The sequence below is a fragment of the Numida meleagris genome, chromosome 5 (assembly GCF_002078875.1).
Source record: "Numida meleagris isolate 19003 breed g44 Domestic line chromosome 5, NumMel1.0, whole genome shotgun sequence".
Classification (NCBI taxonomy): Eukaryota; Metazoa; Chordata; class Aves; order Galliformes; family Numididae; genus Numida; species Numida meleagris.
Window position 1 is genome coordinate 11,233,871 of NC_034413.1, and position 24,948 is coordinate 11,258,818.

Genomic DNA, 24,948 nt, shown 5'->3' on the forward strand with positions numbered 1-24,948 from the left:
GTTACCTCAAGAAAAAACTCATACTCAAGAGCAAAACTGGTTTTGCTTCTGAACAGAAGTAAAGATCTTGTTATGTATTTAGAGAAGGGAGAAATGCAGCAGGAAGAGAAACAAACAAAACACAGTAGTACTTGCTAATTATTCCTTCTCCAGATAATTAACCCAGACACATACTTGCAGGTTTGCATTTTCTTTTCAAAGACATAGAAACTGAGTATATGAATACCTTAGTATTATGTCAAGTGGTATACAGCCTCCCTTGCTTCCACTAAATTACTGATGAAAAAAAATCCCTGTTGCTGAGGAAAATAACCATAAAAACAATGCACGCTACTTGGCTAAGAGAGCAACTGGATGGGAGCAAGGAAAAATATCCCCCAAAATACTGTATTTGCATATTTTAGGATGAGGTCTAATCCTAGGAGTGTCAGTGGGTCACAGCAGTACATGAGAAGTACAGACTCTACAAAATTCACTACTCAATCACATCCAGCCTTCGCCACACTTCAATCAGGATGCTATGAGAGATGTGGAAGGGGCCAACATTCACATTGGTTGCTATGGAGTTAAAGGCTTGAAGGGGATGCAGTGGATCAGCACAACTGTCTAGATGAAGGAATACAATTAAACTTTAAAGTGCCTCAACACCTCCACGGCCAGCCGAATTCATGAACACCTATATCAAGAGAATCCCTTTAAATACCCACGAGTTCCCATCAAGGGATAGCCAGAGGAATGAAATCCTCTGAGACCCCAAGGTCTCTGGGATGCTTAGCCAGCCCAGAACTGGCGCTGTGGGTCTTAACTCTTTGCCCACATGCTCACAAGAACAGAATTAATTTTCAGTGCTAACAGTGACAAAGGTTTGCTAAATTCCAGACTAAGAGCCATTTCTGAAAACTCCAAGCACTTCCAGCACTCAGTGAGGCCTGGAAGCTTTTGGCACGTTGCAGAGCCCTTCATCAAAACCCGAATCCACCAAATGCCCTCTCTTCCTCCAGAAGATGCTTCCTGATATCTGGGCAGCCCTGTCTGACCATAACACTAAGACCGAGCTTCCTGGGGCATAAGTTATCTTTAGCTCCTGAGCAGAGGGCAATGCTGGTAACCCTGCTGATTTCTGCCAGTCCCCCAAAAGTGACATTATATGAACACAATCAAGTCTGTGTTACTTTGTTTTGTTGTTTTTAAGTCATCTTACTTTCCCTCCTCCTCCCTCTCCACATTCCATATGTAAGAATTTCATATGGGCAGGTGAGAACTGACAGTATCTGCTTGGGATAAGGTTTATCAATTAGCCAAGCAACGAGTGACTGATGCGAGAAGGGAGCGGAGATGTGCCATGTAGACAGACAGCTGAGACTTACAAACAGCCAGCTGCTAAGGAAGGTAAATGAGGAATGAGGGGATTAGAGGATGGAAGTGGACGTGGGTGAAGGTTCATACACTGTAGCATATCATCTCCATAAACTGTCCTTATAGCTCAGTATTCTGCCAGGTACCAGGGAGAGAAAGCAATGGATAAAGATCCACTAAGAAGTTTATGACAAGCAGGGTCATCAGCCACCAAAGAATTTCAAACATCTGCTCTTCACATGTTCATCTGAAATGTTTAAAACTTTAAAAGTGTACTGAAATCCTAAGAATCTCAGGTACACCCCTTCCTCAAAGCCACACATCTTCAGACTTCTGTCCAATAGCATCGTTCAGCACCGTGAAACAACCATCACACTTGATGTGAGCACACTAGACTCATATAAGTAAGGACAGGGATGAGGCTGGCACAGGACATGTCTAGTCTCAGAAGCAAACTGAGTAGCAAGGAGCAACTTATTGGAAAAGGATCTTAGAAATAACAATTTTAGAGGTGGGAAAAGGTTCTGGCAGAGCAGGCAGATGGGAGCGGGGACAAGAAACAAACAACAGAAGACTGAGCCAGACATGCTGGTGATGATGACTGAAGTTGTAAAGCACATTTCACAGACCATCCCACCAGTACTCACAGGAGATCACCAGAGCCTGCTGCATTTTCAACTCCCTGAGGAGTTTCCCAGCATTGTGTGTGCATGTGTAGATAATCAACAAAGTTTCTATTTTCTCTTGCCTACTTAAGGCGGTCTTTCAGCATGCATCCTCCTACGCTGCTATTTTTACCTGCTTCTAATCAGTGTGTTCTCAAACATCCAGGCTCAGAGAAGAGCAGTTCAACTCCTTCAGAGCACAGCCCACGACACGCTGAGTAACACCTCAACAGTAGCTCTTCTCCCAACACCCAGCACATCATGCCTCGTAGAGTACTGGGGAGAGAGGGGATAGAGGCATGGGGAATCTCATTCACAGGATGCTGACCTTGAACAAAAGTCTCTTTGGGCAGAGATTATTATCTTCATACAGGCGTTAAGCAAAGATGTATCAGAAGCTCTCAGTGGGCATTAACCTGTGGGCAAAATCCCCAAAGGATTAAGGTGCCTCAGTCCTTGTGGGCATCCCATGGGAATCCCAGCTCTGCAGTGGGAACCTTCAATGTGCATCATTTTCCAGCCTGGATTAAGAAGGGACTTGTTACAGCCACTGGCTAACAAATGTATTTAATACATGAAAAGCTAAGGGAGAGAGGGAAAACAAACGAAACTCACCAAGGGTTAACAGGCTGGAGATTTGGCTCACGCAGTACAGATTCGTCCCAGAAGTTATGGAACTGTGGTCCGCATGAAGAATATTCCAAAATCTGCCTCAAAAATACTCAAATGATTAGCTTTTTTCAGGAGCCACTTGAAAACAACTGGATTGCTGATCTCTCTCCAAACGATCAGGACAGAAAAGCACAGACTAAGAGAGGTGTTATCCCTCAGCCCCCTTCAGAGCCCTGACTAGCACTGCAAACAGATTGGTGGCAGAGTCTGGAGCCAGGTGTTCCCCAGCCTTCTCTCATCAGCAGCAGCTGTATCAGTCTGAGCTCAGATGCTTCACTCTGGGCCTTGGGAAAAAAAATTCCCCACTGCAGTTTGGCCAAGTTAGGTCATAGATGCTTAGAAATCAGCATGACAGCAAACAGTTTGCTTTTAAATTCAAGATCAGAGCTTGGAAAGATCCTGCAAAGCTTGCTGATCCCATGTTTCATCACCATGCGCCCTTACTCCGAAAGCACATTAAATTCCTTCCCCGTTTTTCAAGACTAAAAAGAACTTTGCTTGAAATAGTCATCACTTCACCTGATTTTGCAAACCCTCTCTTCTCTTTTGTCAGCATAAGAAAACAATTTCAAAAGTACCAAAGGCCAAAGCATCTAGCTGATGCATTAGTAACAGAAAATTGGCTCCAGAGCTCCAAACCCAACCACGCTGAAGTCTTTGAAGACAGCTCCAACATCTTAAGAGACGCTGCCAGCAAGGACCAGGTATCTGATCTGCCACACACACCATACTTGGGAAAAGTGGCATCTTTGTCTGTGTATGAATGCTCTGAGCAAATCTCAGCTTCCTGTCAACACACACTGTTCAAACCTCTGACATTTTAAAAGTTGACCCTGTGGATTGATTGCAAGCAGCTCAATATAAACATTCAGCACATGATACTTGATATTTAAACTTCCTATCTTAGATTATAGAAGTTGACAGATTTATTTACAACTGCAGCAGACTGGAAAGTATTTTGTGCTTCCATTTAAAGTTTCAACACTTTCCCTATTTTTGTACACGTTTACCATACAATTTTTAAGAGTGCTCAAAATATTTAAAACACTTTTTCCAGCACTGAGCAATCAAAACGCAAAGCAATTTCCTAAGAAAAACTATGAAGAACACTGTTACAAAATCCTTTGACTAAAATTGAGACTTTCCCAGAAACGTTGTGTTTTCTTGGAAAACCCATCGCACTGAGAAATACAGCAACAGGGATTTTGTAACCACTCTCCCTCTGCACAAGACTTGCAGCTTTGATTCCAGTTCTAGTTTTAAAATGAGAATAGGTATGGCTTAACTGTTTAAGTAAAAATTCTCCCATTTAATATTTGCCATAAAACTATTAAACAGTAATAACAACAGTAATGTGAACTTTTTCGTAGGACTAATATTTTTTTAAATATTTTTCCAGTGATGCCACCTAAAAATGAAAAATACCAGTACAGTCACTTTAGATTATATATTAATAAAACATTTTAATATCTTTTCATTGTGCTTTCCTTCTTTTTTCTTCCTCTGTCTAGATACAAAAAGAATAAAGCAATTTGGGGAAGATACTTCGGCATGAATTTTTAATATGTAGTTTCCTAATAAAATACCCATTCTCCTTACTGCAATTTGCTTCTCTACAAACACCAACAGAGCAATGCAACACACCCAAGACCAGCCCAGAAATTCATTCTGCTTTACTCAGACTCTGCCTTGCCCAAAATCCAGACCAACACTTGACTTCCCCTAGGGAAGGCTGAGCTTTCCTGGCTGAGACAAAACAAAGAGGCAGCAGGTCACATGCTTCTACCTCTTTACAGATGGCATTAAAATAGAATTTACTTAAGTAAGAGCAGGATAACGCCAGTGAAGGACAATGCTTAACCTGTAGATCAACAGCTCAGAAGCAGTGTGGGTCACACTGCAATCTCCACTCACCTTTTCATAGTTCCTGTCTGCACTTAGTGACTGCTGGAGCTGTAACACATCTGCAAGGAACTGCACACCCCCTGCATCTGACCCAAATCAGACCCAGCTGGCTACATCCTATTTAGGGGCAATGAGCAATCCATGCCTGGGAGCAGACTATTTTCCCAGTGTCCATAACTTTGTAGTGTAGAACAGAGAAAGGCAAGCAAGAATCACTTGATTCCATCGCATTCTCAGTAACGTGCATATAAATATATAAAACTAGACATCTGGAAATTCAGAAAAGATGGGTAATATCTGTGCTGAGACAATCAGCCCGTGAGTGCATTTCACAGCCTAAGACTACAATGAAAGTGAAAGCTAAAGAAAGATGAGTCAACTCCCATTTATTTTTTCAGTAAGCAAAGCCTCCTACCAAGCCTTGGGTGGCTGCTATTACATCATACCCTGTTGCAGTGATGAGCAAAATCTGTTTTGTAGCAAGTGGAAGCAGGCTGCTAATGTCTGATGGCAAAACAGAAGCAGTAAGCACCAGAAGCAAGTGTTATAGATAAGCAACAGAGAGGTGTTGCTACCAGGATGGATCTGCTACAAGTAGATAGAGGGATCAGGATGGTGTATTCACTCAACATATCATCTGCTTACAGCCCAGAATTGTTACATATAACTTCTATGCTTGTGATCCAATTCACCTATTTATTACCATCAGTTCTCTCTGATAAGCCCCTATACACAAGTGAAAGCTGTTTTATTACAAAGCTTTGCCTCTGCACTGAAGTGGTTTTATTTCTCACAGTAGATTCTTACACTCTGTGAAGCTGACGACACAAATCCAAATATCCTCCCTATGTAGTCATTGTGGCATATGTTTGCTACCATCAGAGAAATACCTTTGAGGTTAAGCAGAAGCTTCATGATTTCTCCCATGGCAAATTTGTTGTGAAAATTGTTCTCTCTTGGAGCTCCTCAGTGGATTATAGTACCTCAATGCCAGCATCAATGAGAGCTTGGCACCTAACAAGCTCAGGGGACCGTTGGCTCAGCATGGGGAAGCATTTAGCCATGCTGACCAAAAGTAAGTCACAAGACCACATTCCTCCCTCAAACACGAGAAAGCCTGGGGAACGACTGTGGCCAAGAGCATAATGCAAGCTAATCAAAGAGTGCCAAAATCCCTACGGCCAGTGAGTCCCTATTTGGACTCCAGTCTCTGTAGCCCACCTTGACTTGTGTTTTGTTGTCATTTGCCACCCCAACTCCCTTCTTTCCAATTTTCCTAGTTAGTCACAAGCAGAAGATATATCTGCTTTTCCTCTTCATGTATTTTCTTTGTGAGTTAAGCACCTGCGGCAGATTGAAGTCAGCTCCAGCCCCCTGGTGCTTGGTTCTAAGGCAGGCTGTTCAAAGCCTACTGAATCATCAGCTGGCCCTGAAAAGCACCTGCCTCTCCTACCCCCTGCAGCATGCTACCAGTTTCACTCAAACCTCCCCATGACCTGAGGGACTGCTCCTACCAGCAGCCAGGAAGCCCAGCTGAGACCCCTGATTTCCCCAGACACTGCCTTGAGGCTGAACAGTTAATCAAGCCGTGCAAAGCCCTGGGGAAGCTAAGAGTCATCCCTGGAGAAAAGCCTGCCTTCTCCCCCTCACTGCTGGCTCCCCACGGGTATAGACAACCCGACAGAAACAGAGCAGGGGCCTGGATTAAAGAGGATGTGGGGAGGGACAGGAGCCAGTGTATGCCACAGCCTAGCACGGGCAGATGCAGGTGACCCTACTCTCCAAAATATTTATCTCTGTATATGAGTTGCTACACAGACCCTGTTAGAGCTTGATTATCTGACACATATACTCATACTTGCTCCCACTTGAGCATTAGTCATCCCAATCCAGGTGAGTTCAGACATGACCAAAGCTCTTCTTCCATCTTGCGGAGTCACCTTAGCTTTTCTACTCTAAGATATACGGCTAGGAGTTTATCCTCAAGCTTTGCACCCCATAAAGCCCAGGATACTAACAGCACTTTTCCCTTTCCTACTTGAATCTCCTTCTCAAAAAGTTTGTAATTTATTATCAAACAGGGTGTAGATGTGTATTATGCACATCTCCAGGTGCAGGCTCATGAATTAAATCTTTCAAAGTGCCTCTGGAGAGACACAAATATTCATCAAAGCCTTCCTTTAGACAGTTTCTGTTGGAAAATTAAATAAAATAGCAAAGACACTGGGAGGAGGAGGAAAACATGCAGGTTGCCTGCAATCCTTTCACAGTTGCAAGAGACTCCCCAGTGAGCAAGGGGTAGTTGGACAAGTAGCTTAAATGGATGCTTCCAGAGCAGTAATTTTGGGCACATAAAGGGAACTTCTGGTACAATCCTGCGTCTTTACTACTCTTTATTGGTACTATCTACTGGCCCTGTAGAGACTTAGACAACTTCCACTCCACCTAAAGGGATTAGCAGAAAAACAATTTCTGAAACGAAGAGAGACCTTTACCTTCATAACACATTTGCTCCATCCTTAAACCAAACAGATCAGGGCCTAGTTACTGGTCCAAAGACACTTGGCACATTAAGGTCTGCCTTTATCTGGCTAAATGTTCCTCCTCCCCAAGAAAAGATGATCTCATCCACGCTGCCACAAGTATCTTTGTGCCATCTTGTCCCCCAGACCAGGCCTATTTGTCTGGAAGAGTGTTCAATAATGTGGACCACCACCATACTGAGGGGACACCAACTGCAAAAACAACACTCACAAACCAGGGCAAGCACAGGTCAGCCAACATCCAGGAGTAATCTCAGCGCTGCTAGGAAAGCAATAGGTAAGTGGTACTCCTCTCAAGCTGGGAGTTGGGTCCATGAACAGAGTTTGCCTTCGTTCACAATGCCACAGCCATGAACTGACCCAAGCAGAGTCCCTGTCTTGAAGCCAAATCTTAGGCTAGTTAAGAGTCTGTCCAAGCTGAAGGAAATCTGGTCCACAGAGATTGAAGTGCTCCAAACAGATTTCTTTGACAAGGACCACCAAGCGATGGATGAAGACAATAAATAAGCCAGCTGCAGTAAAGAAGGTAGCAGCAAGACAAGGATGTTTTGCTCAAGCAGCAGTAGTCTAAGTCAGCCCTGTACCTGGCTTTCCAACAGATCTTTCCCTTTAACTGCAATATTTCCACTGCAAGGAATTTGTCTCCGGCAAAGAGAAATAATTTTTCATCCCTCTTCTAGGTGTGCTTCAGTATAGAGAGGAGTTGAGCTAAGCCATGGCAAGACCCTATCATCCCTCCTGCTTTCATTTTGTCCCTCAAATTAACAAAAATAATTTGAAAAGCTATCAAAAAGAGCAAAAAAATGCCACATGTCTATGTTCAGATAAAAATAAATTCAAAGTCTGACACACAGTTCTGCAGGCACAGTGGATATTAATAATTCAACAAAATACTGTAGTCATTACTATATTTTGGAATACCACAATAGCACACTTTAGCAGAACTCCTCTCAAAATCTCACTGTGACAGCCATCAATAAATAAAATGTAATTCACTACTTTAAATGTGTTGTTTAAGGGCTAAATATTTCATCAGAACTAATTCATTTCAAATAATCAGACTAGGACTCTCCTTGCAGCACCAGGACAAATCTCCAGCTACACACACTCCACATTTAGAAATGAAATTGTTTCAAAAAGCAAATCAGAAATTGAATTCAATTGGAATATCTTAGACTATGACCCCCTGTAGACTGATGGGATCACAACCACACAGGCCACAAGTGTCACAGCTTTCTTATGTTGTTTACATCACATGGCAAGATTAAAATTAGAAAGATACAACAGAAAGGTTCACATTTATTTTACTGCCTGCCTTCAGCAGTGGCCAACGCCTATGCTCAGGAGGAAGAAGAAAAAGAGCAAGCAACTCAGTCCAAACCTCAGCTGCCATTATTTGTAAACAACAGTGCTCATCCAGTCTTTCCACCAGTCAGTCTCAGAAGGCTTTGCAGAGGAGGTCAGTTCTCTCTCATGGATGGGGAAACTGAAGCACACACAGAAACAGTTTACCAGTGGTTAATGTGAAGGCTAACAGAGGAGCTCATATATTTCTCCACCTTATACAAGTAGAAATGAAAGCATTTGCCAAAATATTTTCTTGGATCCTGAAAATGGGACCAAGTCATCCAGATCTGATGCGTAACTCCTCTTCACTCTTGAACACAACATCTCCCACCACTGGAGAGGTGAGCTTCCAACCAGAACAAAGAAGAGGAGGGAGATTTTGTTTTTGTCAGCAGCTGTTATTAGTGAAAAATGTTACCAGATCCATAATAAAACAAAAACCACACCACAACCACTGCCAAGTGTAACTTTTACACTGGGGCCACCTTCAGAGCCACAAGTTAGTATTTGCCCTGCTGACTGACAGACTGACATGGGCAACTAATTCCTGTAATTAAGTAAAGCAATAGTCTTACTATGAGGGTCTTCATCAGACACTGTAATGCCTATTTTTAATCCATGGAGCTCACTGCTTTCATCCAACAAGAGTCTACCTTCTTTTCACCAGCTGCATACCGAGATACAACATAGTGAAGAAAATTAGAGCGGGTAGTATCTTCAAGCATGACTTTTTACATTTAAATAGGAGTAAAAAGGCCAGCATATCTTAATATCTCCACTAAATTGTGCTGAATTTATTTCTATATGATTATGTTTCATTTAAAACATTTAAAATAAACTTTTCTATACAAAAATAAACATTTATTTTAAAAAGAGGGTGGCTTTAATTTGCATCAGAATGCATGTCTATGCCAGGTCTGAGTCAGATTTGGAGAAGTCATCAGGATGGAGATGGGGGTTGGGGATTAAGTTCATGGTATTTGCCTTCTCTCAGTCACCCCATGCACATTCAAAAGTATCAAGCTGAGCAGCAAGTTATTGGCAAAGTTGAGTACTATGCAAGCTAGATTTCAAATGTTAGATGTGCCAGACAATTCAATGCCAGGAACAGCCATGCTACTGAGCAATGTCAGATGTGACACTGGGAATAGATGGACTTTTGGTCTTGTCCAGCACATCTGATCTTATGTTCCTGGGCACATATCCAAAGCCTATTAAACTTGACAGAAATGCAAAGAATTCTCTGGCTTTTAATCTGATCTTGTATGACAAGGGACAAGAACGTCTACAGATATTTAACCTGTCAAGGAGAAGAGTTAATGGGAACTCACTCTAATAAATAGACCACCTTCACTGCACTGCCTACTTGCGCTGTAAAGTCATTCAACCTCAAGAGCCACATCCATGTTAGCGCACAGCACAATCCTGAAGAGTTTGTCTTGCTAGCTTGTTACAAACTGTCCACTCCTCAGACTTCCATCCAGCAAGCAGGGTGGGACCCCTCAAAACAACAGCCCCTTGTGAGCAGTGAACTGGGAGCACACCGTTTCCTGAAAGACTTGGAATACCACGCACAGTAGGAACTGACACGTATCTCAACACAGAACCATGGCCAACACACTAATGCTTAGAATATATTTTCACATTTGGATTTCCATTAGAAGTAGCACAAAAATGCTGAGACTTAGCAAGATCAACTCAGTAGTTCTCATCTTACAACACCCAAACCTCTGGTAGCCAGAGAATATCAATGTTTGCATTGCAAATATATGCAACACAGGTGCATGTCAATGCACTCCAGCTGACTTGCACATGAATGTTCCATCAACTGATTTCCCACCAATGCAAGACAGGGAGAGCGATACTAGTTCACACTGTGTCAGTACCTCTCCCTCCCTTGACCTACAGATGGAGTCATTGGTCTCACAATCAAGCAACACATTTCCACTGTCCCAAGCTCACAAGGATGGAAAACAAAACTCCAGAAGAATGAAAAATTAACGGCAAGAAGCAGAAGAGATGCACAGACACTTACACTGGCAAAACAAAGTCTGCATACAGAAATACTCACATTAGAATCCTATTGGCACTAGCATAAATCAAGCTGTGTCAGTCCAACACCAGCATAAAATTGCCATGAGCACGAGCTGAACAGCAACCCTTGAATGTATTTACTGACATCCTTCCTCTCCTTTCAGCTAATGGCAGGACAGACCATTTAACTAGTGGTCTAAAGCTTCAGCATGCATGACAGCAATTTATACACCCTGGCAGGTGAGAGTGAACCATTCAACTATTTTGACCTAAGGAAGCAGGAGAAAAGCCTCCTGACAGCATTGCTCTACCCAGCTCTTGTCTGAGACACCTCCAAACATCACTCAGCCATGGCACGTCTAACCTGAATTGACCATATCCCAGCACTAACACACTGACTCCACATAATCGCTCTCCTCCCTTCTCTCCCAGAGGGGATTTTGACTTAGCCACAAAGCAGCACAGCATCAAATTACTGCATAGGTTGCCAGTAGTAGTACCTGCCTTGCTCAGGAGATTTTCCCCCCACACCACTTTCAGTGCTAATTCCTTCTGTGAGGTTTGTTCTCCATCCCTGCCCTGGGCGGCAGCTGCCATAGCAGAAGGATGCACAAGGAAAATGCATCCATACAAGCCCAGCACAAGGCTGACTCCAGAGGGAAAGCATTTAAATAAAGGATGAACCTGAAACAGCTACCAGCTCCCCTGTAGCCAGAACTGTCTGTCAGCACAAGTTCACCACAGGGTCCATCATGCAGGAGCAAAACATCTTCTGGCTCCATGTTCAGAAGGAAGCAAAAAAAAACCAAAAAACTGACCAGCATGCCAGCCCATGCATAAGTTTGCAAGGTTACACCACCACCGTTATATGCAGCATCCTTTAAAAACATAAGATTTGTTCAAGGAGTGGTACAAGAAAAGCCATTCTTGCTCCCAAACCTTTTACCATTAAAAGTGATTTTCTACTGTATTTCTTGAAATCTCACAACTCTACAGTCATTTTCTGAAAAAAGCTTTCAGCTCAGGGTAAGAAAGGCTGCAAGGACAGATCCCAATTAATTGCCAGTCCTTTTCTATCTTGCTGCCATCCCCCTGATCTCCTGATCAGTTCTATCTGCCAAAAAGAACAAAAGAGAGCTGAACCCAGGGAGGACGTGTGCTTTATGAGAGCTCTAAATTCAGCGTATGAATGACCACACTGAACACAAGGAACTCAGTCCAGAACTAAGGGTTATGAAGATCCAACCATACCAGACACAGGGAAAAAAAAAAAAAGACAAAAACCAACTTTGCTTCTGACTCACGCCAGGGGCTGACAAACACTGCCCAAAGGCACAGCAAGGGAAGGAGGAGACCTGCAATGCCACATGAAGGGATCAGTGTACATGAGCTGCAGCAGGATGAGACTGTGGCCTCACATTGTCCCTGGTTACTTGGTAATTGGTTTATCTACTTAAGGTAGCCATATACCTAGATCTATAGTTATCATCACACATCCTTATATACATGGGATTTTATTATTATTATTATTATTATTATTTTTAAATCTAAGCAATTGAGATGGGATTGAAGAAGATATGAGGAGCCCAGAAAGCTCCAGCCTGGCCCCTCCCATCCTCCTCACTCACAAATGCCTACGTGCAACATTTGATAAACACAAGTACAGCATGTTTGGTACTGATGAGCCTGTTACCTACAACGGGATATAAATGTTACAGACAACTCTGATGGGTAAGAATAAAGTGTTAGATAAGGTGTTTTCCCATGTAATATTTGATCTCATTCTTCAGTATTAGAGTTAAATCTGCCTCCTTCTCTCTCTCGCAAGTTTTCACTTGCGAGACACTTTCTCCCTCATCCAATTTATTATCCGTTTCCAGTAGCGTTACAGGAAGCCCAAATTAAAGCGTGCATGCACACAGCTAAAAGCCATCAGAATGTGCCCTCAGTGCAACTCAGAAAGGCAGGCTTTGTCACTTGTAGCATGTCAGGTAGGAACAAGTAACAAAGATAATCTTTAATTAATTAAAAGCAAGCAAGGGTAGAATCGAGCTTGGAACAAAGAGATGCAGCACAAGCAAACTGGAAAATGCTACACTGCCAGCAGTGCTCCCTTTTGATTAAAGGAACAGTTTCCAAGCAGGCTGGCAAAAAAAAACAGAGAACAATATTAATTAAGTAAATTAAAGCCTCCTCAGTGCTGATACTGTAGTTGTGTTTTAGGTTGCCTTCAAAAAGAAGCAAGTCTTCAGCTTCAGATGCAACAGATCATATCTGTCTGTTCACGTGTTAGCTTGGGAGGAATAATTTTGGGATCCACTGACGAATTTGAACTGAATTCAACAGGGGGAAAAAAGTGTCCCAGAACTTAATTCCTGTAAGTTCAATAAATATAAATCAGCTGAGTGGAGAAGCAGATCTCAAAATAGCACCTGGCCTGAACCATAGAGCATCCACTGTCTGTTCTCAGAGCTGGCAGAGCTTGGGCTGAGTGCTGTGCAGACCACAGCTGTACAGCACACCTGTAACACTCAGCCAAGCACACCAAAGGGCAGCTGTTCGCTCCTCCAGTTGAGCAGCTGAGAGAGGGGCCTCAACAGAGATGAAAGAAAACGCAGAGAGACTGGAAGACAAATCAGTTAAAGATAATAGATTGCAAGTTTCTGATGCTTAATAAGATGATCAGGTATTTTGCATTTTATTTTTTCTGATCCTTTGGAGAGCAGGCAGCTACCACGGGCCATGTAGGCAAACATTCACAGCAGTTACTGGGGCAGAACACTAAAAACCCTCAGCAGAAACCATAAACCAGCAAGGTACCACATCCAGTCATATTCTATATCCCACGCTTGGTAAAAGTCTTCTGTTTAAGGCTCAGCTACCCAGAGAAGTCTGGCTGATGTCAGTAGAGCCAGCCCTGGTGTCTCTGTATAACACCTGATCTGGACACTGTGATTCCACAGGACTTCCTCCTGATGTTGCTCCAATAGTTACCAAAGCACACTGGAATCAAGATTCTCTCAAGCACAGCGTGGCTATCACATCTGTTTTCAGTCTCACAGCTGAGCCTTTTTTCAGACCAGATGGCAAATCTGGTTTTCAGAGACCTCCTGCCCAATACAGGTTTGCTTGCTTGTCCCCTCCCCTGCCACATGCTGTAAGCAAGGTTTCCTGCGCACAAGGTCACCGTGCTCCTTCACTCACAGGCTCACCACTCACGTCTTACATGAGCCTTTAGATAACCAAACAGAAGCAGAAACCCCCTCTCATTGCAAACACAGAGCTCATGCTGGTTCAGATAGCAGTTTTGTCCAGATGCAGGGCCCCAGCCACCTTTCTGCACCCCCACCCATGTTCCCACTGTAGCATTAAAGGCTATTAGTATTTAACAAGTTAGGAACAAAGTTAAAGACACTATGGGCACCACAACAAGGACATTATGTATTGCCCCAGCCCTTCATCTTTCAAAAGACGACTGGCATGGGAGAAATCCAGCCCAGGCCCTATCCAAGGGTACAAGAAAATTTAGCTTTAGGAATCTTTCACCCTAGGCTGGGGCAGCAACTTCTCCCTACGGGTTGGGAGGTGTAATACAAAGAGTAGGAAATAACTCTGAAAGGTAACATGACCCTTGAACTTTGCATCTTAGTGTGTTATCTCATGACAAAATGCACAAGTAAACAGGCACACAGACCCACATATGCCATGCCATTACCACCATCCCAAATCACTGAATTGTAAAATAATTAAGGTTGGAAAAGACCACTAAGGTCATCCAGTCCAATCATCAACCCATCCCCACCATGCCCACTAAACCACATCACTCAGTTCCACATCTCCATGTTTCTTGAAAACCTGCAGGGTCAGCAACTCTACCACCTCCCTGATTCCAACACCTACAAAAAAGTCACACAATTCAGAGGCAGCTCCCATCTCTGCCAGCAGATGAGGCCTCTTTCTTGGCTCTGTATTTCCAGTGGAAGCCCAAATTCATGGCTCCCACAGCTTCACCATGTCACCTCTCTTCCAGCTTGAAGGTATTGCAGTGAAGTACCTCATGCTGGAAAGCCATACTGGTAAAGGTGTTAGAACTGCAGAGGAAGATACTCTTAAATCACTTTCAGCCAGAACTTTGTGGTGCTTTAACTTGATCAATCTGTTAATGATTTTAGCTGAGCACATTCCACTTCGTTATTAATGAGAGTCCTGTTCTTTCCACTCTTAGCTGCTCTTCTCACCCGTTTTTCCTTTCTTTTGCACAAATCCTTCTAAACAAAAAATGCACCCAATGTGAGCTGCATTGCAGCTGAAGTAAAGCAAAACCTTTATCCTTAAGAAGCCATATTAATAAGGGGCAGATTCCTCCTATCTCCCACACCTTAGTTTCTCCAAATAAAATTAATGGCCAGCACTATTGACCTTTCTTAGTAACCTTTGAAACATACAGTTAAAGGTGATAGCATAAGAGCTTTATGTACGCAGTTATCACTGTTATACTGTAAGCACAAGATTGGTAAGGTTTGACCATAAAGTACATGAAATCTAGAACACAGAAATACACTCACCCACCTCATACAGAAAGATTTCCTCTCCATCTTCTGGCAGAAGCAGCTCAGGACTACAGACAGGAGGCCCTGTTCACATGCATGGAGGTTATTGATCACACATATGGGGGATTTTCTAATCAGGCACAAACAGCAGGGAATGGCTAGCAACCAATTAGAGCTCTCATTCTTTCCTCTCTGCACCCCTGAGGTCCTAAAGCATTTTTGGTAACAGCTAAATAATCATGTTTTATAAATTCCTTTCCACCCAACAGCTTTTGCAAATCTCCATCCATTTCAAGCTTCAGCAACAGCCCTCTATCTGAGTTAACACCTCTTAGTAGATGGGGGAACCAAAGCATAGGGCAGTGTACAACCCCATTAGGCGCAATGGCAAGTACACAAATCACGAAGACAACCTCTGCCCACAGCCTGCTCTCCTCTGGCACTCTGAGGAAGCACATCTGAGCTCAGCCCATGTCTTCCTCTCAGCCTAGAAAGCCAGTAGGAGCTCTGTGCTTAAGTCCTCTGCTCCTCCACCAAATGACGACAGGGGGCTCAATGCCTTTCTGAAGCACATCTGCAGCACACTGACCACTAAAAATGTACCAGCATCACCCATGTATTACAGACTGGTGTACTATCTGTTGCAGCAGCAGAACAGTTGCTTCTATGATCCTGAGGCCTTTAATAAATCTCTGATGTAAATGATTTGCTGTGGCTCAACCCCTGCTCTCCCAAGACAAAAACATCTGTTTTAGTCCCAAAGACAGAAGTAAGCACAACGTTTCTTCCTGAGGTGTAATGTTATTTTGTCCCACCATGCAGTGGCTGGGATGGATTCCAGCCCATTCTGCTTCTTCACACTCACAGAAAAGAAAAGGAGAGAAGCACAAAACACTCAGACTTGTGCAACATCCTCATGCTCATCAAATTATCATAGAATCATTTGAGTTGCAAGGGACCTTTAAAGGCCATCTGGTCCAACTCTCCTGTAATGAATAGGGACACCTACAGCTAGATCAGCCTGACCTTGAGTGTCTCCAGGGATGGGCCATCCACCACCTCTCTGGGCAACCTGTGCTAGTGCTTCCCCACCCTTGTAAAAAATAACAGACTTCTTCCTTATATCCAATCTAAGCCTCCCCTCTTTTAGTTTGAAACCATTTTCCCTTGTCCTACCATGACAGAACCTGCTAAAGACTCTATCCCCTTCTTTCTTATAGCCCCCCTTTAGATACTGTTCCATCCCTTGGATCATCTTCGTGGCCCTCCTCTGGACATGCTCCAACAGGTCCATCTCTCTCCTCTACAGAGGTCTCCACATCTGGATTTAGAGCGGAGACTTAAGGGGAAAAGACCTATGAGGATAAGCTTATCCTCTGTAAATGAGGCATGGGGAAAGGGGCAATGAAAGCTCCCCTGCCCTCAGCAACCATCTCCACTGGTACAGGAGAGGGAGCAGATCAGCAGCCATCCTTGGGGCTACTCACAGACACAAAATGGGGCACTGCACTGAGAAGGTGGTGAGGACTCACTGCTGCTCACTGGCACAGCAGAGGATAACCCCACCCTTCTCCCAGCCCAGCAGCATCGCTGGCACTTGCTGGGGGATGCCAGGGGAACCAGCAGGGCTCAGGAACCCGGGCAGATGAGAGACCCTGGGCTCCCACCTCCAGGAAGAAGCCCAGCAGCAATTAGAGACAACACAAAAGGGAGATGGTGTCAGCTGCAAGGCAGGGAAAGATGCTTCACCACGGCTGAGTGCACACTAAGATTATTTTCTTGTCGCAGAGGGAACCCTGGACAGCAGGAGTTTCACAGAGTCAATGACTCCAAGCAGGTTTTCATATCAATATTTCAGCAGCGCCTGTCTTTCCAGCGTGGATTTCCCAGGCCCAGCTCCCCTCCCCACCCGCTGCAGTATTTTCCTTCCTTTAGCAAATGCCCACGCTCCCTCTAGCGCCCGGCTCTGCTTCTCACACAGCAGCAACCCAGTGCCTACAGCCTGCACCCCAGAGGGCCCAAATCATGCAGGAGCTAATTAAAAGTGCTGCTATTTGGGGCACGGAGTCCGCGTAGTGCTCTGCAGAACCACCTGGCCAGTATTTGTGTCGCATATCCAAATGCAAAGGGGACAAAACAGCAAGACGGCTCCAGCATCAGAGACCCTGCATGAATAGGAGACAGCTTTGCCACTCATTCCAGTGGGAGAGCAATCAGCTCCCCTTCAAGACTGAGAGGGAGGAAAGAAAGAGTTTTGATTATTCGGCATCAACCTTTTCTGATTTTCATTGTGTGCTGGGACTCAGCTGGCCACAAGGGCTGGGAACTGACCTTAAAATTTCTACAGCAGTTTATTGATCAAATACATTTAAGACATACAGCCATCCTCTTCAAACACCCGGCAAACTATTTGCTTCCCTCGGTCTCACAGTACCCTAGAAATTCAGGAAAGGAAATAGTGCCACGCACTTCCCTTTGCAGAGGAAATGTTAACAGTGATGCTGCAATTTTCTCTGGATGTTGAGGGGAAGTTGGGATTTGGGAACCTATTTGCCTTGAGCTCCTGCAGAGAGTTTAAGCAAACCAAAAAGTTTGTAGGCACAGTATTGACATCAGCAAAGCAGTATCTTCCAGCGAAGGAGAAGGAAGCTCATCTTCCCACAACCCTGCAGCTGTAATCCAAGGATCAATCTTCCTTCAGTTTACACTGAGGATCCAAACAAATATTTTTTTGCTACTTTGGAGAACTTCTGCAGTACAGAATTCAAAACTTCACAAGGAATATGTCATTTAATTTATGCTCTTGATTAGAGGCAGGCCAGACTCCACACCTTCAAACACAGATTCTCACTCTTGAACAGACTCTGGGGTCTGTTCAAGACCCCAGTGAAGCTCAAGTCCTAAATCCACAGCCGATAAGTTTCCTTGCCATTGCCCTGGAACCAATCCCAACCATGAGCTCAGGTTTAGCCTTCAATCTTGAAAAGAGAGCACTGACTCAGGTAAGCACATACTGTTCTCCATTCCATCTACAGAGAGTCAGGAAGCTGAAGGAGTATCACACTATGGTATGACAAGTAAATTCTTGACTGCAACACAAGCTCCTAGCATCCTTTAGTACAACAACATTAAAGATCTTTGCTACTTAAGCTGTGTTTTACCTCTTAAATGACATTGCTTCCAGTTTTTTTTCTAAAATCTCTACTATAAATTCAGCTATCAAATTGGAAACTCTCAGAAAGTCTTGTATTCCCATAGCTTTGCATTTCAGAAAAATATATACCTTATCACAACTGTCTTTTGGGAGAAGTTTCTCTGGCCTACCATCAGTTATCTGTTCAAACCCATTTACAAAATACTCTGTCATCTAATTGGATGAATGTTTTCCATTTTTAAATAAGTGAATAAAGGAATCGCATAGCTGTGTCTGTTTGCACTCAAATCACTGCGAAAGCTTAGCCACCAATGTTAGACTTTATCTCTGAGCATGAGAAAGTTCAAGTATTGAGGCCTGAAAGGATACTGCTATGAGAATACCAACAACTTGCTGCTCTGGGCAGGGAAATGGCCTGGGGAACTGGCCAGCTTCACAAGACCCACAAGCACCAACACGGCCCAACTAGGCATCAACCTGACTTGACAATGAAACCAGTCTGGAGAGAAATAGCACAAAGAATGCTTTCCAGATGCCTTTCTCCCTCTCTATTGATTCAACACAACCATAAAAGCAATTGCCATGTGATGGTTTCATTTCTATTTCCCCATCTTCCCCACTGGAATATTAATTTAAAATGGATTAGCAAAGTCCTATAGAATGGCTTTAGTGGCAAAATTCATTACTGGAGAAATGGAAATGAATCAAGACATTGTGACACAGCTGGTGTTCCTTCAGTGTCAACAAGGCCACAACATAACCAAAAGCCATTTGGGAAAAAATATCAGACTAGAAAGCAATTAAAATATATACCAAATGCAGTGAAATTAATATGATTGCTCTACCACTATCTTGCCGTCTGGGAGTAAACATTTTAGACTGGAATCCAGCTGGACTACTGGAGCAGTTACCCGTGGCTGACAACTAACTGCAGCATTGCCTGCCTAAAGATTCATTTTCTCCCCTTCATCCCTTCCAAGCACAGCAGTCCATTTGGAATTGCAAATGTTGCCCACCTTGTTCTACCCATTGTGCACTGCATTGTTAGGCATCTTAATAAAAAACTACCTGGCAGGCAGCAAGCCCATCAACCTCCCCAGCTTGTAATTCACCACGGGAGTGAGTAATGTCTCAGCATCAAACCACCAGTACATTAGCAGATCACACCAGAACACTGCCAACAGCATTCAGAAGAATCATTCCCGGAAGAGACAGGCTTCACTTGGACAATTGGCTTTACACTGCCAGCCCTCAGAACTAGCATAAGGTAAAGCAAAAGGATACCTAGTAGCAGGAGGAAAAGAATCGCAGAAGCCTGTTCAGAACAGGCCTATCACCATCAGATCATGTCCGTCTGAGCCTTAAAAGCCATTCTGGTGACTTATGGCACCACCTTCTTTGGGACTAAACTCTTCCTTAATGTCCACTTGGACATTTTTTGTGGCTGTTGTCACACATTATATCCTCTCCTATCAATAACATAAGCCTCATCTTTCTAATTCTACTTCAAGTAGCAGTCGGCTGCTATAGTACTGTTAGCCTCCTCTTCATCAAACTCTTCTGCCAAAGACTTCTCACATTCCCAGTCTTGGAGTGAATCTCACAACCATGCTAACTCTAGAGATGACAGCAGTAGGCTGGCACAATAAAACAAGGCCCCGTCCAGCCATTTGCCAGCTCTCATCCTACTTTCCCCAACTTTCAGAGCCTGGATCATACTATAAGCATCAATGCAGCGGTGTGGTCTGGATAAGCAGCAGCTGTATCACTCAGGTATACTATCATTCTGCACTCAAGAAATAAAAATACGCACTGCTGACATATAGCATGAAAAATCTGACTTCTACAATCATCTAGAAACTTGGTCTGACTGAAGCAACCTAAAATACTACACGTGCCTTAGGCAAATGTCCTCTTTGTTGTGGCATTCTAGCACATTTTCTCATCTTTTAGTCTGAATTTTGGCCTGAAGTTGTTACTAGAAAGGGCACACATGCTGGGATGGGTGAAGCACACCATGGCCGTAAGCTGAGGCGCCTCCATGGATAATGGATTGAAAACATCTTCCAGAGGTTAAAAGAAAATTAAAAACATGTATCTTTGCTTCTTACATTGAACAGATCAAACTATTGAACTTGTAGGGCTTCCATCAAAAAAGCATAGACAGAATTAAATACTTCCAACAAACATCAGAGCAACAACTCTGAAACCTAATGACAGCTGGTGTCCCAGTGTACCATTTCACTGAGGATCACATCAACAAAGCAATCTGAGTGTTTTATCCACTGTTTCTCATTGAAATCTCTTGAAAAAAAAACATTGTCAGGAAACAAGATTTAAAGCTGTAACAACATTAAAAGCAATGCTACTTATTTTTGTGGGTCCTTATCTTAGGAATCAGTGAGGGAAGTAAGAAAAGATAATCTGAGAAATCAGATTATCTTCACAGGAAGGTTGGAGAGAGCATCTGGTGAGCAGAACGAGGAAAAATTTCATGCAATACACAACCATCTAGAGAGAGGGGGGAAAAGTGAAGAGGGTACAACTGCTCACTGAACGGCACATTGGTACCCTGTGTGCAGAGTGGAATGGTTTTTAAACAGAATGGCTTGCAGATCTTCTGAGAATAATGCTAGCTTGCACTAAAAATTCTCCTTTTTTTCAGAAAGGCCATAACAAGAAAACATTTTATCTGACCTACAGCAGGTCCCTCAAGAGCTTCAGCAACCTCTCTCTTAAGTGATTCTTAAGTGTAAGTCACCTTTTTCTTCTATCAGACTCAATGAATTAAGCCAAGTGCCATTCCTGAGATAATAGACAGAGAACACAAACCTCACTTCTATGCTCAATATTATTTTTGCATTTTCCTAATAATTACCACCTGAAGATCTTCAGGTATTGTACAAAGCAAAATTCTGCTCCACAACACCACTTTGTGGAGGTAAGCAGTACTATCCTCATTTAACATGGAAGAGCAGATTCAGCGGGGTTAATTGTCTTTCCTAAGGTCACAGAGAAAGCCTGTGGGCAGAACAAAGCAGAGAGCCCAAATTCCCCAATCTCGCCAGGTTTTTGCCTCTATTCTAATCCTGACCTCACTATCTGCAAAGGGAGAAAACAAAAGTTGGTTGCCTGGAAGGGATTATTTTTTTAATATGTTAAATTGAGCTTCGAGGGACGTGCAAGAAAAGGCTCAGAGGAAAAAGAGGGGGAGTTGCTCTTAAAATAATAATAAAATACTTGCAGCGGGTTTTAAATATTTTGAGTAACAGGATATACAGCAGCTACAAACATCTCCTTCTATAGTGTCTGTACATCTATACATCCCAGTAAAAAAAACTAATTTTTTATTACAGTCATTCCCTCTTCTTTCCAAATCCATCCAATCTTAGGTAACCCCCACCACCACTGCCTGATTTAAAATGTACTGCTTCATGGTATGAAATGTGATTGATCGTGTTTTTAATAAATCATAAGCCAAAAAGCCTCAGTTTTGAAGTTCAAGTAACAGGGAAACTGGTAAAAGCAATTCATTTGCATCTTTACTGTTTCGGTAGCCTAAAAGCAGTAGCAAGCGGATGTCCTACGTGCTCTACTAGATCATCAAGCATAGTCACGAGACATGAGTTAATCTTCTGGCCATTCTCAAGCCAGCTTCGTGCTGCTTTATGTCTACTACAACCTAAGAAAGCATATGCTTCAGAGGGAGAGATTGGGAACAGAAGTGGCTGGAAAAGAGGTCACACTAGTTCCCTGCGTGACCTTGGGCAAATTGATTGACCTCCCCATGCCACAGCCACCCCAACAGTAAAATTAGGTAAAAACTGGACTGCAGCAGAGAATCAGGCACTGGCGTCAGCCTTCTCCGATAATAAATGAAAGGACTCAGCTTCAAGCATTTAGCTGTCCCTCTGGAGTCATAGAATATACCGTTAAAAAAAAATAAATCCAATTAATCACTGAATGCAGTATGTGTTCTCCAAAAGACAGGAATGAAAAGTCTCCCAATGCCAAACTCCACACTAAAAAAATCATGAGAACACTATTATTTCTTAATGTGCATCGTCTTCCTTCCCACAGACAGCACACTGGCAGCAAACACCAGTCATTTCCTTACGCTTTTGAGTCACAAGCTTTCAATGCGTGGTACCTTGAGGTGCAAAATCTTAATGGAAAGTCGTGAACAATCAAAAAGTTTTCCTTTATCACTTATGCCTTCTCTGTCATCCAGAGTTAAAGAACAAATGAAGCTAGTAATTAAATGGCATATTTCTATGAAAGATATGAAAGAAGCAAAGGAAGGAGGGGGAATTTTGTGAAATCATTTTCTGACTTGCATCTTAGAAAAAATAACCTTTTTTTTTTTTTTTTTTTGCCCATAAATACCTATAGAATGAGTTTTCTCTAATACTTTAACCAGAAATACTCTCAACTATCAGAATCCAGGCTGGGAAGGGATGGGGGAGTTTAGCTTCTTTTGCTCAACACCTTTGATTCAGCACTGAAATGAAACAAAAGAGAGGGCATGTAGGTTGTTTTCTTTATTACATGCCACGTTATATTAAAAATAAATAATCCCAGAGACAAGTGTAGTGCTAAAATATACCATGAGGCTGTTTTCTCTTGGATGTTTGCTTTCATCTTTAATGAGAGTGGAATTCATGTCTGGCAAACACAACTGCCTTTAAAAATTGGTTAAATCAAAGTAACATCTACATTGCTGTCAGCATTATTGCCTCAGAAATAATAAATAGAGAAAAACTTCCAGTCAGAAAATGTAAGGAGGTGGTTGAATGGCACGTTATTAAGCTACGGCTGATGCAGAGATAGATAGGCAGATAGACAGATCATTTGCTTTTTAATGACTAATCAATCTCATGAGGGATATATCTGAAAATCCAGCTGATCTGTTCTGTGCCTCTAATTGCTTTATGCACATTTCCAATAGCGGCAAAACAATAAAAGAAGCATTTTCCAGGCAGCAAGGAGCTATAGTAATCAGAATAATGGGAATACTGTCACCCAGGCATAAAGGTTTCCAGGAGCCCTTTCGATTGCGCCTGCTCACAGACTTTGCAGCGGAGTGGAAATAGTGTTTGTGATACCAGCTTAAAAGAAAATGTAAGTTCTGTCCCCATCCACCTGCCGGGTATTGCAGCGCAGGGTGCGAGGGAGGGCCCTGCCCTACCATGGCACTGCTGTGGGTTTTGGGACGCGCTCCACAGCCCGACAAACTTTCAGGGATGTGGCAGCTCCTCCTTATTATTGACTTCGGGGAAAAGACATGAGATGACATTGATTTTTCACAAACTTTTCCCTGTGCTCACACTACCCGCCTCCTCTTGGAATCCCTCAGCACGCTGCGGAGCTTTCCACCCCTTAATGAATTAATGGGATCCGTCTCGCCGCCAGCACCCAGAGCTGAGAACGGGACGGCTTCTCCACCACCACTGTCCGTCACTCGCCCCCCGGCACAGAGGCAGCAAAGTATGCCAAGGTGTACATCACGTAGGAAGAGACAGAGCGCGGGCACACGGGACGGGGGCAGAGCCGGGGGTCTCCCCGAGCAAGGAAGGGAGCGGACTCGGGCACCTGGGGGCGCTCGGGCTGCCGTGACCCCGCACAGCACAGTCGTGCAGGGTGCGGGGGTGGGGGTGCCTCCTGTTTTTTTTCCCCAGCAAAACTTTTCTCCTTCGCGCGGGGCGATCGCTACGCGTCCCATTCCCACTGGCCCTAAGAGCAAAACTCCCGCCGAGCTCCCTCTCCTCCCCGCACCGAAGGGGCGAACGCAGCCCCATCCCTCCCCCTCCGATCCCACCCGAAGCGATGAGGCGGTACTCACGCTGCTGTTGTGCCCGGACCAGTGCACCATAGCTTGGTTGTGCGCGGCGTCCCCTGTGAGCGCGAAGGTAGTGCTGCCCAGCCGGAGCTCCTCAGCTCCCCGCAGCCGCGCCGCTCTCCCCTCCTCCGGCGGTCCGCGGGGCTGAGCCCTGGCGCCGCGCTGCCCCTCGGCCGCGGGCACCCCCCGGCCGCCGCCCTCCGCCGAGCGCCCTTCGCTGCTCCTCCTGCTCCGCGGGGCCGCCGAACCCCGGCTCCCGGCCGCTCCGCCGCCCGCCCCCGCCGAGAGGAGCTCCGCGCCCCGCGGCCCCGCGCTGCCCCCCGGCTCCACGCCCGGCAGCGGCTCCGCCGTCACCGCCGCCCCGGCGGAACCCCGCGCTCGGCCGCCCGGCCAGCTCCGTAATCCCCGCGGCGTTGGCGGCGGTGGCTGTCGCTGTTCCTGCCTAAAGCGAGACGAGGACGACGGCCAGGAGGGCGATGGAGACGAGCAGGATCTGCAAGTTATTTCGGCGCCGGTGCAACACCAGGAGAGAAGTAAGAGCCATGTCCAGGCGAGGAAAACGGTGTGGCAGGTCGGAAAGCAGTTAGTCCCCTTCTCCATGCCTTTGCGGAGCGAGTCGGGGGGCTCCGAGAGGGAGGGGGGCGAGGCGCTGCGTTTAGGGCTTTTTTTTTTTTTTTTTTTTTGTAAGGAGAAAGGGGCCGGCTTCTAATTATAATTATTATGATTTGCAAAAGGTTCTTCTTTCTTTCGCTTCCCTTCTTTCTCTTCCCTCTTTCTCAGCCTCTGAGACGGTGACCAGAGGAAAAAAAGAAAAAGAAAAAAATGAAAAAAGAAAAAAAAAAAAAAGGAAAGAAGGAAAAAAGAAAAAAAATCCCTTTCTCCC

General features: G+C 44.2%; 1 protein-coding gene across 2 annotated transcripts in view; it reads right to left on the minus strand.

Moving 5' to 3' along the window:
* Nucleotides 1-24,729, minus strand: part of SORCS3 (sortilin related VPS10 domain containing receptor 3) — a 278,287-nt gene extending 253,558 nt beyond the window's left edge. Inside the window, exon 1 of one of the 2 annotated variants that reach the window (XM_021399905.1) lies at nt 24,069-24,729. In XM_021399905.1, the coding sequence (XP_021255580.1) occupies nt 24,069-24,665 (597 nt within the window). In that variant the 5' untranslated portion in view covers nt 24,666-24,729. Of the gene's footprint in view, nt 1-4,607; nt 4,676-24,068 lie in introns of those variants that run through there. The other variant, XM_021399907.1, reaches the window with a different exon arrangement.